General features: G+C 47.9%; 1 protein-coding gene and 1 long non-coding RNA gene across 3 annotated transcripts in view; both read right to left on the bottom strand.

The window, feature by feature from the left end:
- Positions 1–6,376: 6,376 nt before the first annotated feature.
- LOC143292347 (uncharacterized) lies at positions 6,377–8,923 on the bottom strand. The gene is made up of 2 exons (XR_013056641.1): positions 8,324–8,923; positions 6,377–8,248 (listed from the first exon to the last, which is right to left on the bottom strand). It is a non-coding gene; the product is annotated as an uncharacterized LOC143292347 (long non-coding RNA).
- A 2,242-nt stretch (positions 8,924–11,165) lies between these two features.
- The window catches only part of LOC143292348 (uncharacterized), a 31,960-nt gene continuing 28,918 nt past the window's right edge, over positions 11,166–14,207 (bottom strand). The window contains exon 6 of one of the 2 annotated variants that reach the window (XM_076602538.1): positions 11,166–12,084. In XM_076602538.1, coding sequence (XP_076458653.1) covers positions 11,250–12,084 — 835 coding nt within the window. In that variant the 3' untranslated portion in view covers positions 11,166–11,249. The remainder of the gene's footprint in view (positions 12,085–14,207) is intronic. The other variant, XM_076602539.1, reaches the window with a different exon arrangement.

Below are 14,207 nucleotides of genomic sequence, written 5' to 3' on the forward strand. Positions count from 1 at the left end.
GCTGAACATCCGCCGCCTCCGTATCACCAAGGACGTGCTGCAGCAGGAAATCCAAGCAGCTCTCCAAGAAATTCCTGCATCGATGATGTAGAAGAGGTATGGAGCACTTTTAGAGATGCTGTGTACACAGCAGCAGCTGACACACTTGGCTTTGTACAGAGGAGCCACAAAGACTGGTTTGACGAGAACGACTCTGGAATCTCCAAGCTCCTGAACACACTGCATATACGGCATCAGGATCACATTTCCGATAAAGACTGCCAGAGGAAGAAGAACCAGTACAGCAAACCAAGCAACTCATACAGAAGAGGCTGCGTGAGATGAAGAACACCTGGTGGGAGAGAAAGTCCGAAGAGCTTCAGTCCGCTGCTGATGCTCACGACACGAAGACCTTCCATAATGGTCTCCGAGCTGTGTATGGGCCGAGAGTCACAGGATCAACCCCTGTCCGAGCCTTGGACCAGACCACCCTCCTGACAGACAAGAAAGACATTCTTGTTCGCTGGGCAGAGCACTTCAACATCCTCCTCAACAGGGACTCGTCCGTATCTGACGAGGTAATTGCAGCCCTCCCATAGCTACCAGTCAATGACTCGCTAGCTGCTCCTCCCACCAAGGCCGAGACCAGGAAGGACCTGAAGCTGACAACGTCAGGAAAAGCACCAGGAGCGGATGGAATCCAGGCTGACATCTACAAGTACTGAGGCGAGGTGCTGACGACAAGCTGACAGCCCTGTTCCAGTCTATCTGGGAGAGAGGGGAGATCCCCCAGGATTTCAAGGATGCTTCAATTGTCCACATTTACAAATGGAAGGGAGACAAAACATCCTGCGATAACCACATTGGAATCTCTCTCCTCTGCATTGCTGGCAAGATCTTCGCCCACATCATACTGAACAGACTGGCTGACCATGTCTCCAACACAGTCATTCCTGAAGCACAGAGCGGCTTCCGCTCAGGCAGGGGAACATGTGGAGTGATGGCCTAGAGGTAACGCGTCCGCCTTGGAAGCGAGAGAATCTGAGTGCGCTGGTTCGAATCACGGTTCTGCCGCCGATATTTTCTCCCCCTCCACTAGACCTTGAGTGGTGGTCTGGACGCTAGTCATTTGGATGAGACGATAAACCGAGGTCCCGTGTGCAGCATGCACTTAGCGCATGTAAAAGAACCCACGGCAACAAAAGGGTTGTTCCTGGCAAAATTCTGTAGAAGAATCCACTGCAATAGGAAAAACAAATAAAACTGCATGCAGGAAAAAATACAAAAAAATGGGTGGCGCTGTAGTGTAGCGATGTGTTTCACACAGAGAAATCTGTAGTGATAAAAAGAAATACAAATACAAATGTGACATGGTGTTTGCCGGACGTTTGATGCAAGAGAAGCGCCGTGAGCAGAACAAGGAGCTCCACATGGTCTTTGTAGACCTGACTAAGGCCTTCAACACGGTGAACCGCCGTGGTCTGTGGAAGATCCTCCTAAAGTTCGGCTGCCCAGAGAGCCTAATCCAGTTGATCGCGTCATTCCACAATGGCATGCAGGCAAGAGTACAGGAAAATACTGATATGTCAGATCCGTTCCCTGTGGTAAATGGAGTGAAGCAGGGCTGCGTCCTGTCACCCACACTGTTCTCCATTCAGAGAAAAAAAAAAGAAAAAAAAAAAAAAAAAGCAAATCAATCAGCCAGGACGAATCACATCCCGCTTTTGGGATTTTCGAGATGCTCCCCTTTGGTCGACGGTACAGAAGTATAAGGACAAAAACCAATTGCTTCGCCAATAGCTTTTTCCCGAAAGCAGTCAATGCCCTGTCTCTCGAACAAATCCAGTGTGATAAATAGAATTGTGCAACCAACAACCATCTACCTGAATATCTAGTCATCAGCCCCATCTACATGTAATATGCAGCTTCTGTTCAAACGTGTGTGTGTGTGTGTGTGTGTGTTAGTGTGTGTGTGTGTGTGCGTGCATGTGCACTGTTGAGAGAGTTCCTCTTCGCTGGTGACTGTGCGCTTGCTGCACACACCCATGAGGACATGCAGTTCATTATGGACAGGTTCTCAACCTCCTGCAGGTGCTTTGGGCTCACCATCAGCCTCAGCAAGACCGAGTCCATGTACCAACCGGCTAGTTCACAGAACGCCAGTGCCTCCCCCCCACCTGCAATCAAGATCGGCAACACAGAGATCAAGTTAGTCGACAAGTTTTGCTACCTGGGCAGCACCCTATGCAGCAACGGAGCCCTTGATGCAGAAGTGATGCTGCGCATCACCAAGGCCAGCTCCGCCTTTGGCAGACTCAACAACAAGCTGTGGAACAACAAAGGCATCAGGCTCAGCACCAAAATCAAAACCTACAGAGCTGTTGTGCTGACCACCTCGTTGTACTGCTGTGAAACATGGACGACGTATCGCCGTCACATTCAACAACTTGAGCAGTTTCACCAGAGATGCCTACGAAAGACTGCTGACAGGACACGTTGTCCGCATGACAGACAGCAGGGTCCCGAAGATGCTATTGTATGGCCAGCTGAAGGAAGGCTACCGCGAACTTGGAAGATCCTGCAAGTGCTTCAAGGACACCTTGAAGACAAACCTCAAAACCTGTGACATAGACATCGCTTCCTGGGAAACTGATGCCCTTGACCGCTCTCGCTGGAGGATACTGTGCTCTAGTGGCATAAAGACGTTTAAAAACAAGAGAACGCTGGCCATTAAGGAGAAGCGTGAGCGAAGGAAGCAGGGCTCAACTTCTGGAGGCGTTTTCCATTGCAACACTTGTGGGAAGTGCTGCGCATCCAGAATTGGCCTCTTCTCCCATATGAGGACACACACTGACAGATAAGCCTGCCTGCCTACTTTTATCTGTTGGTCCGACCAGAGACTATCAGATTAGTAAGAACAGACTGGAAAAATAAGCCATGCCAAAAATATTTGTTATAGTGTGCCAACAGTGTCACCCCCCCACCACCCATACTCTGTCCCCCTTCCCTCTCCATCCCTTCACTCCCCCCCCCCCCCCCTTACCCCCCCTTCACAATCAGCACAAAGAAGACTGAGGCGATGCACCAGCCAGCTCCAGGAAAGCCTTACGTTGAACCAAACATCTTCATCAACGGGCAACGACTGAACGCGGTGGACAAGTTCACATACCTGGGCAGTACACTCTCTCGCACAGTTGTCATCGACGACGAGGTGAATGCCAGACTCGCCAAAGCCAGCGCTGCCTTCGGCAGACTCCATAAGAACGTTTGGAACAGGAGAGGCATCAGCCTGGAGACGAAGCTCAAAGTATACAAGGCCATAGTTCTCACCACACTGCTCTATGGATGTGAATCATGGACGGTCTACAAACGCCACGCCAAAAAGCTGAACCACTTCCATACCACCAGCCTCAGAAAACTTCTCGGCATAAAGTGGCAAGAGAAGATCCCTGACACAGAGGTGCTCACTTGTGCAAACTTGCCCAGCATGTAGGCCATGTAGTTCGTGTGCCAGACCACTGGCTCCCCAAGAAACTGCTGTACGGCGAACTCCAACATGACAAGCGCTCCCATGGAGGCCAAAAGAAGCGCTTCAAAGACACTCTGAAAGCTTCTCTGAAGGCCTTCAACATCAGCCACGACACATGGGAGCTGAATGCAATGGACAGACCAAAGTGGCGTTCAGCTGTCCACAAAGGCGCCAAATCCTGTGAGGCCAACAGAATCGCTGCAGCAGAGCAACGCAGACAGGCCAGGAAAAGCAGTGCCAGCAAGTCCCCGACAGCCGCCACCATCCCCTGTCCACACTGCATCAGAACCTACCGGGCGCAGATTGGCCTGATCAGTCATCTGCGCACCCACAGAGCCCAACCCACCCACCCCCAGGATGACCAGATGGTCCTTGTCGATCCCGACAGACGAACCACACCCCCCCTTCTTATCTCCCTTCCCACTCCATCCAAAGTCCAGTCTTTGAGGTCGCGCCGACACCGCGCCACCCTCCCTCCTTCCACCCTCCTGCACCCCCACTCCCTAGTCGGCCCTTTTTGGTCAGTGACGCCATGTCACCCGCCCCAGCTGTAGGAACACGTGCAGTTGTGTGATGTCTGCCGCAATCTCCGTGCTGAACTAGATGTCGGCATGTTCGAAACGGACTTGTGTCGGCATGTTGGAACATCCCGTGTGGCGGTCTGTCTTTCAAGTCGTTCCCCATCTCCCCTTTTACGAACACGGCTGAGGTAGATGGCGGGACTTTGGAATGTAAGCTAGGGAGAATTTATGCTAATGTGAACTTTGATCATGCCGGCTAACATGCCAAGAGTTGTATTGTCCTGTCTCCCCAATCTCTTTGTGACGTAAACGGGTGAACTTGTCATCACAGAATGTGTATAGCCAAGTGGGTAGAATTGTAGCAAATCAGATCAATCTGTTGAATTGGACGAATTGGGATTAAGCAGTGAATCTGTCAGTCATTTACGTAGCGTCATTAGGACAAGCAAAGATTGGTTATTTCAGTTCAACTAGTTGGGGGAGTGTTGTAGCTTACATTAGTATACACACTATGTTGTGGGAAGGGATAAAACCAGTCAGCACAGCCAGTTCTTGGCTGTCTCCTAGAAAAAAAACTGACTGACACAGGGTGACTGACTGATCAGTGATGTGAGGTGCAAGTAAAATCCTTGCTGGGCTGTGAGGACATGACTTGTAATGGTTTTATGTTATGTTGATAGCTTAGTTGTGTTGGGAAACTGTTTTGTGTCAGTGAACAGCCAGTTTAAGTTGATCTTATGGCTTGTGGAAAGTAAAGGGGTTAATTTGTGAAGGGAAGTACTGGCCTATATCTTTTGAGTCCCCCCCTCCCTCTTCTGTTTTGTTACAGATATCTTGTTCTGTATTTTTGTTGTATTACTTACTTGTTTTGTATATAGTACGTGGTGTTGGTTCAGTGTGAACTGAACAGATACATAGGCTAACACATTGTCAGTGTGTGTTGAGGGTTTTTCATGTGTGTGTGTGTGTGTGTGTGTGTGTGCGCGCGCACATGGGGGTAACATCAAGTGTTGTGGAACACATGCTTGATTTGTTGGTAGTTGTGGCAACATGTGTAGGAGTTGTGCTATGTGTCAGTGATTTACTTTGCTCAGACAAAGTGGGAAGGAACATTGTAATGTGATTAATGAGTTGGTAAACTATGAGAGCACTGAGGGTCAGTGCTATGTTGTTGCACATAGATATTTACCAGAGATATGTTGGAAGTAATAATTTCCTTACATGTACTTGTGTCAGTGGGATACCTTGTGAAGACAAAGATTTGTTTGGTAATGGTAACACAGAGTTTAATTGAATGATGATCACAGGGTTGTATTGGTCAGTGATAGGTTTTGTGCACAGTATGGTATGTCACAGTTGGTGGCAGGTAGCTTGATGAAGCTTATATTACCTCACCTAGATCTATTTGTGAGAGGTGTGCATACTGGTGGACATGTGATGAAAGGTGCTGAGAGGGTATAGGCCTTTCATGTCAGTGATGTCAGGATATTTTGAGATTTTACCTGACCTGGGTTTTGGTTGTGTGTTTGTGTTCCAGGTGTGCTGCTTGTAGATGCTGCTTTAGGTGTAGAGTGAAGTGTACTGTGTGCTGCTTGTAGGAAGTACTTGAAGTAGGCAGTGTGTGCTGCCTTAGTTTGTGTTGCTTTTGCTAAGTAGGGTGAACTGCTTAGTGTGTGTGCTGTATTGTAAAGTAAACACTCTATAAAAAACCCCCACTCCATGTGGCCCTGCTATTGATGTGAGGAGAGAGTGAGTGTGTGCATCATCAGTCGATCCTATGTCCCCTGTCTGCTCCCCTCTCACTTGGAATAGAATCGAACCACAACACTTTCGAAGACAACAGCTTTCAGAACACAGTAGTTTTTACATATTAATCCTTCCATAAAAAAAAAGTTTTGACTTAAGAGTTCTGTCTCTCTGTTTGGCCACCACATGTATGAGCAGTTTTTAGCTCAAACTGATAAGCACTTGTATTAACACACACACTGACGCATACTCACAAGCGTACACATACGCATGCATGCACGCACACATACACACGCATTTCACTCTGGTGGTCTTGTTTACGCAGACATACTGTAATACATGCCTGTGTGTGTTTCACATGTGTACAATCACATACTCACAGGTGTACTCACGTACACATGCGCATGCAGCACACAGAGACTGATAACAGAGAAGACAGAGTTTGGATGCACAAAAGCTAGTTCAAGTGGCACACATTGCACACTGATATGTTTCATGTGATACAGTGTGTGTGTGTGTGTGTGTGTGTGTGTGTGTGTGCATGTACTGGTGAGTGTGACACAATCATGTATTCATGAGAAAAACAACAGATAAAGCTCCCTCATTGTATACATGTTTTTATTGTTCAGATGAAAGAAACATACACAATGGGCTCATACATACTACACTGACAAAACCATGACTTCTTCAGGCTGACAGGGCAATGGACCATGATTTCTTCAGGCTGACAGGGCAATGGACCATGATTTCTTCAGGCTGACAGGGCAATGGACCATGATTTCTTCAGGCTGACAGGGCAATGGACCACGATTTCTTCAGGCTGACAGGGCAATGGACCATGATTTCTTCAGGCTGACAGGGCAATGGACCATGATTTCTTCAGGCTGACAGGGCAATGGACCATTTCTTCAGGCTGACAGGGCAATGGACCATGATTTCTTCAGGCTGACAGGGCAATGGACCATGATTTCTTCAGGCTGACAGGGCAATGGACCATGATTTCTTCAGGCTGACAAAGCAATGGAAAATGCTGAGAAGTGTGAGGAAACCATACCATATGCGCATGTATGTGTGTGCATATGTCTGTCTGCATGTGTTTGTATGTGTGCATGCATGCACAATATGTCTGTCTGCATGTGTTTGTATGTGTGCATGCATGCACAACATATCTGTCTGCATGTGTGTTTGTATGTGTGCATGCATGCACAACATGTGTGAAAGTAAGGTCCTGAACACTGTGTGCCTTGTATGGCACAACCTTTTTTCATAATGGAGAAACACACACACACACACACACACATGGATGGAGTGAAAAATAGACAACCAAAAACATTACACACAAAAAAAGAAAAATCAGCTGAAACCGACCTATAAACTCCACACACAACACCACATCTAAAGGAATAAAAAACTCCACATCTAAAGGAATAACACGACATCTAAAGGAATAAAACCCCACACACAACACCACATCTAAAGGAATCAAACTCCACACAACACCACATCTAAAGGAATAAAACTCCACACACAACACCACATCAAAAGGAATAAAACTCCACACACAACACCACATCTAAAGGAATAAAACTCCACACACAACACCACATCTAAAGGAATAAAACTCCACACACAACACCACATCTAAAGGAATAAAACTCCACACACAACACCACATCTAAAGGAATAAAACTCCACACAACACCACATCAAAAGGAATAAAACTCCACACAACACCACATCAAAAGGAATAAAACTCCACACAACACCACATCTAAAGGAATAAAACTCCACACAACACCACATCAAAAGGAATAAAACTCCACACACCACATCTAAAGGAATAAAACTCCACACAACACCACATCTAAAGGAATAAAACTCCACACAACACCACATCAAAAGGAATAAAACTCCACACAACACCACACCTAAAGGAATAAAACTCCACACACAACACCACATCTAAAGGAATAAAACTCCACACACAACATCACATCTAAAGGAATAAAACTCCACACACAACACCACATCTAAAGGAATAAAACTCCACACACAACACCACATCTACAGGAATAAAACTCCACACACAACACCACATCTAAAGGAATAAAACTCCACATAACACCACATCTACAGGAATAAAACTCCACACACAACACCACATCTACAGGAATCAAACTCCACACACAACACCACATCTAAAGGAATAAAACTCCACACACCACATCTAAAGGAATCAAACCTGCCTATTAACTCGACACACTGGTCAGGCTTTGTGAACTATTCTAGGATTATGTAAAACATTTAATTTAAAAAGAAAAAAAAGAATGAAATGGTCATCCAAAGTAAACAAATGACACAAAATGTGTACATGTTTTTTAGCCCTGAGGAAGATGGGCAGCAGCACAAAGTGACATTGGCTTTAAGAGTTCAGCCTTTGTCTACGGCGAGCACCTGAAGGAACGGCGAGCACCTGAAGGAACGGCGAGTACCTGAAGGAACGGCGAGCACCTGAAGGAACGGGAGCACCTGAAGGAACGGCGAGTACCTGAAGGAACGGCGAGCACCTGAAGGAACGGCGAGCACCTGAAGGAGCAAAGTGACAATGGCTTTAAGAGTTCAGCCTTTGTTGTGTCATCATCTTCAACAGGAAGACAGGGACCACACAGTGTGTCATCATCTTCAACAGGAAGACAGGGACCACACAGTGTGTCATCATCTTCAATAGGAAGACAGGGACCACATGTTGTGTCATCATCTTCAATGGGAAGACAGGGACCACACAGTGTGTCATCATCTTCAATGGGAAGACAGGGACCACATGTTGTGTCATCATCTTCAATGGGAAGACAGGGACCACACAGTGTGTCATCATCTTCAACAGGAAGACAGGGACCACATGTTGTGTCATCATCTTCAATGGGAAGACAGGGACCACATGTTGTGTCATCATCTTCAATAGGAAGACAGGGACCACACAGTGTGTCATCATCTTCAACAGGAAGACAGGGACCACACAGTGTGTCATCATCTTCAACAGGAAGACAGGGACCACATGTTGTGTCATCATCTTCAATAGGAAGACAGGGACCACACAGTGTGTCATCATCTTCAACAGGAAGACAGGGACCACATGTTGTGTCATCATCTTCAATGGAAGACAGGGACACACAGTGTGTCATCATCTTCAACAGGAAGACAGGGACCACACAGTGTGTCATCATCTTCAATAGGAAGACAGGACCACACATGTGTGTCACATCTTCAATGGGAAGACAGGGACCACATGTTGTTCATCATCTTCAACTGTGAAGACAGGGACCACACAGTGTGTCATCATCTTCAATGGGAAGACAGGGACCACATGTTGTGTCACCATCTTCAACAGGAAGACAGGGACCACACAGTGTGTCATCATCTTCAATGGGAAGACAGGGACCACATGTTGTGTCATCATCTTCAATGGGAAGACAGGGACCACACAGTCGACTATCTTCCACTTCCCGATGTGTATTTAGGAACGTTGCCCAAATTTCCTGACCGACACTGCAAGTGTCTATCTCTTGGCCTGGTTAACGCCTAAATATCATTATGAAAGGAAGCATAGAGTACAGCCTTGTCACATGGTCCCAAACCTTAAGTGGACCTCCATAGCAACACTGTCGTCTTCCTCCTCCTCCTTCACTAAAAACAAACTGTGTCCAAATGCTGTGGCCTTTCATGCCCTGCTCTCCTGCTGACCTGGATGCTGCTTCTCTTCAGTGCTTGGGGGGAGTTGTCAAGGTCTTCAGTGTTGACACATTCACGGGGGACTGCTGCTGGGGGGAACTGGTGGCAGTCTCCACTCTGGGAGGGACGCTCACCAGGTGCTGTCCTGAGTATGTTCAATCAGAACAGACACTACTCAACACCCCCAAGTGAGCCAGTAGCAGTGCAGAGTCTCCTGTGGTGTGTGGGGTGACCTACCTCCACAGTTCCTTGTGGACTGCAACAAACCAACCTGGGGGGGCTGTGTTTGGGGACTGGGAATGAGTGGCGTGGAATAATTACAGAAAAAAAAGGGTGCAATTCATTCACACTGTCCAAGACATAAGCAAAAATTTCACTGATACTTCAATAACTAAATCAATAACCAGACACAGACATAATGTTGCAAGTAATAAGTTACAAACAACAAGTAGCACTTGACATTATGTCTTACCTTGTCAGCAAACTGCTCAAAATTCTACAATGAAGCCTTCTTATAGGTCAAATACACACAAACATATGTACTGTTCAAAAATCAAGTCAACAACATAGCATCCAATTTGTCAAGATAAAGAAACGCCCATACATATACACTGTATACATACATCAACAAGCCGTTTTTAATCTCATTCATCAATGACACCTCTCAACATGTCAAAATGAAGCAACGCTCACAAAGAAATGTATACACATCCAAAAAAAAAAAAAAAAAAAAAAAAAAGAAGAAAAAAAGAAAAGAAAACCCCCAGTACAGATTACTCCTATCTCAGTGGCAGATACAACCTTTCACAAAAACTTCACCCCATACTCCCCCCAGCCACACTCCTCCCCACACTCTCCCAGCCAGTCACATAAACTTCACCCCACACTCCCCCAGCCAGTCACATAAACGTCTCCCCACACTCTCCCAGCCAGTCACATAAACTTCACCCCACACTCCCCCCAGCCAGTCACATAAACTTCACCCCACACTCCCCCCAGCCAGTCACATAAACGTCTCCCCACACTCCCCCAGCCAGTCACATAAACTTCTCCCCACACTCCCCCCAGCCAGTCACATAAACGTCTCCCCACACTCCCCCCCAGCCAGTCACATAAACTTCACCCCACACTCCCCCCAGCCAGTCACATAAACTTCACCCCACACTCCCCCCAGCCAGTCACATAAACTTCAGAGGCTTGAGATGGTACACTCGGCTTATATCACAGATTGACATAAGTTTACATTTGGGCCAACAGTAAAGTGAGAGCTGTATTATCAATGGTTTCTCCAGTCAATGGGATACCATTTACAGCTTAGTCTTTTGTGAAGGACTATGACTCTCAAACTAGGAGGCAAAATTGCACTGGCTCTTAGTGCTGCAGCCTTGTGGGCTAGTTGGCCTTTGGGAACCATCCCAACGCCGACTGTCCTAAAACCCTCTTGGCCGAGAGAGTGGGGATGTAACTTGGGCAAGACGCTCTCCACTATAATCAAATTCTAGCCCAAACAGTCGGAACAGCAGTTGCCTCCTCTGCTGTTCTGATGGTCATAGTCGGACACGACTGACTACATACACATAAACTTCACCCCACACTCCCCCCAGCCAGTCACATAAACTTCACCCCACACTCCCCCCAGCCAGTCACATAAACTTCACCCCACACTCCCCCAGCCAGTCACATAAACTTCACCCACACTCCCCCAGCCAGTCACATAAACTTCACCCCACACTCCCCCCAGCCAGTCACAAGTGTAACTGCGTCAGCAGTGTCTTGAGGTCGCCCACAGGGTTGAGGGACAGGGCATTGTGGGACAGCGACGGCCGACACAGCTTCCTGTTGGCGGCCAGGAACTCCCGCAGGGCGGCCAGCGGCTCCAGGTCCTGAGGTTGCAGAGGGTGAGGGAATGCTGGGATGGGGTCAGGGTCACGCTGACCTGCAGCCATCAATGCCTCGTCTTCATCGGAGGACACGTCGGATGATCCGTCAGCCAGCATGCGGGGACAGCTCTCCGCTCTCCCAGCGTCAGTGGAAGGTGACGCCACTTTGCGCTGCACTTTGGCGTAGGGATATGCATCCACGTCTGTGCTCTCCGCTTTGCTGATGTCAGTGGCAGATGCCGGTTTGCGCTGCACTTTGGCGTAGGGATACAGATCGATGTCCGTGCTGTCGGCCTCTGGTCCACAGGTTGACTGGCTGGTGATAGAGGGTGTTCGCTCGGTGACGGACTTTTTCCTCATCTCCACAGGGGCACAGGCTGCGTCCTCCACTGAGGCGGAAGGCGGAGGGGTGGAAGGCGGAGGGGCGGAAGGGAGGTCACAGCCGTTGCTCTTCCGGGTGGGTGGAATGACGGGGCGCTCAGTGCCCTGGCTTTTCCGGAACTCTACTTCAGCGTAGCCGTCATCCTGACCCCCACCCCCGCCTGTCTCCATGCTGTTGGAGGGAGCAGGGAACGTGGGGAAGTGCACTTCAGAGTAGCCAGGATCCGTCTGGCTGCTGGCACCAATCTGGATGTGAGGGGTGCTGGGGTCGTCCTCAGGCAGCACCTCTATGGTCTCATAGTCTCCTCCTGGAGCAGTGCTGAACAGGAATCAACATGATGGGTTAGGTCAACATGTGTACCAGCATGAACGTTAAACATAACCATGTTTTATTCATGAAAGGCCATGGTTCTATTTGAAGGGAAACACATATTAAGACACATAAGTAATAACATGAACATATCACTATGCAAGTAATTATGAATGCTGAATACTTGGACAGTATAACAGTATCAACTCATAATGCTTCTCCTCTTAAATAATTCCACACACTACACCATATCACTTTTAAAAACAGCAAAGAAAAGGCTGGGATAGGTACACAGATGCCTGGTAAAAGCTCCCCTCGTCTTATACTGCCACTGAAGCAGTGAGTTCACATCCACCGTGTGTAGGGTGTGGTGTATCATGGCATGGTAACCAGCCCCAGCCCCAGCAGGTACTCCTTAGTCGTTGACCCCTGGGTGCTGTGAGGAAAACTGGACTGTCTTTACCCAGGACACACCACCAGTGTCCTGACTGATCCACACACCATACACCTGACTGATCCACACACCATACACCTGACTGATCCACATACCATACACCTGACTGATCCACACACCATACACCTGACTGATCCACATACCATACACCTGACTGATCCACATACCATACACCTGACTGATCCACATACCATACACCTGGTCCTGACTGATCCACATACCATACACCTGGTCCTGACTGATCCACATACCATACACCTGACTGATCCACACACCATACACCTGACTGATCCACATACCATACACCTGGTCCTGACTGATCCACACACCATACACCTGGTCCTGACTGATCCACATACCATACACCTGACTGATCCACATACCATACACCTGGTCCTGACTTATCCACATACCATACACCTGACTGATCCACATACCATACACCTGGTCCTGACTGATCCACGTACCATACACCTGACTGATCCACACACCATACACCTGACTGATCCACACACCATACACCTGACTGATCCACATACCATACACCTGACTGATCCACACACCATACACCTGGTCCTGACTGATCCACATACCATACACCTGACTGATCCACACACCATACACCTGACTGATCCACATACCATACACCTGACTTATCCACATACCATACACCTGACTGATCCACATACCATACACCTGGTCCTGACTGATCCACACACCATACACCTGACTGATCCACACACCATACACCTGACTGATCCACATACCATACACCTGACTGATCCACACACCATACACCTGACTGGATCCACATACCATACACCTGACTGATCCACACACCATACACCTGACCGATCCACATACCATACACCTGACTGATCCACATACCTAACATCCTGGTCCTGACTGATCCACACACCATACACCTGACTGATCCACATACCATACACCTGGTCCTGACTGATCCACACACCATACACCTGACTGATCCACATACCATACACCTGGTCCTGACTGATCCACATACCATACACCTGGTCCTGACTGATCCACATACCATACACCTGGTCCTGACTGATCCACATACCATACACCTGGTCCTGACTGATCCACATACCATACACCTGGTCCTGACTGATCCACATACCATACACCTGGTCATGACTGATCCACACACCATACACCTGACTGATCCACATACCATACACCTGGTCCTGACTGATCCACATACCATACACCTGACCGATCCACATACCATACACCTGGTCCTGACTGATCCACATACCATACACCTGGTCATGACTGATCCACACACCATACACCTGACTGATCCACATACCATACACCTGGTCCTGACTGATCCACATACCATACACCTGACTGATCCACACACCATACACCTGACTTATCCACACACCATACACCTGACTTATCCACACACCATACACCTGACTGATTCACACACCATACACCTGACTTATCCACATACCATACACCTGACTGATCCACATACCATACACCTGGTCCTGACTGATCCACATACCATACACCTGGTCCTGACTGATCCACATACCATACACCTGGTCCTGACTGATCCACATACCATACACCTGACTGATCCACATACCATACACCTGGTCCTGACTGATCCACATACCATACACCTGGTCCTGACTGA

This window comes from Babylonia areolata, chromosome 18 (assembly GCF_041734735.1).
Source record: "Babylonia areolata isolate BAREFJ2019XMU chromosome 18, ASM4173473v1, whole genome shotgun sequence".
Classification (NCBI taxonomy): domain Eukaryota; kingdom Metazoa; phylum Mollusca; class Gastropoda; order Neogastropoda; family Buccinidae; genus Babylonia; species Babylonia areolata.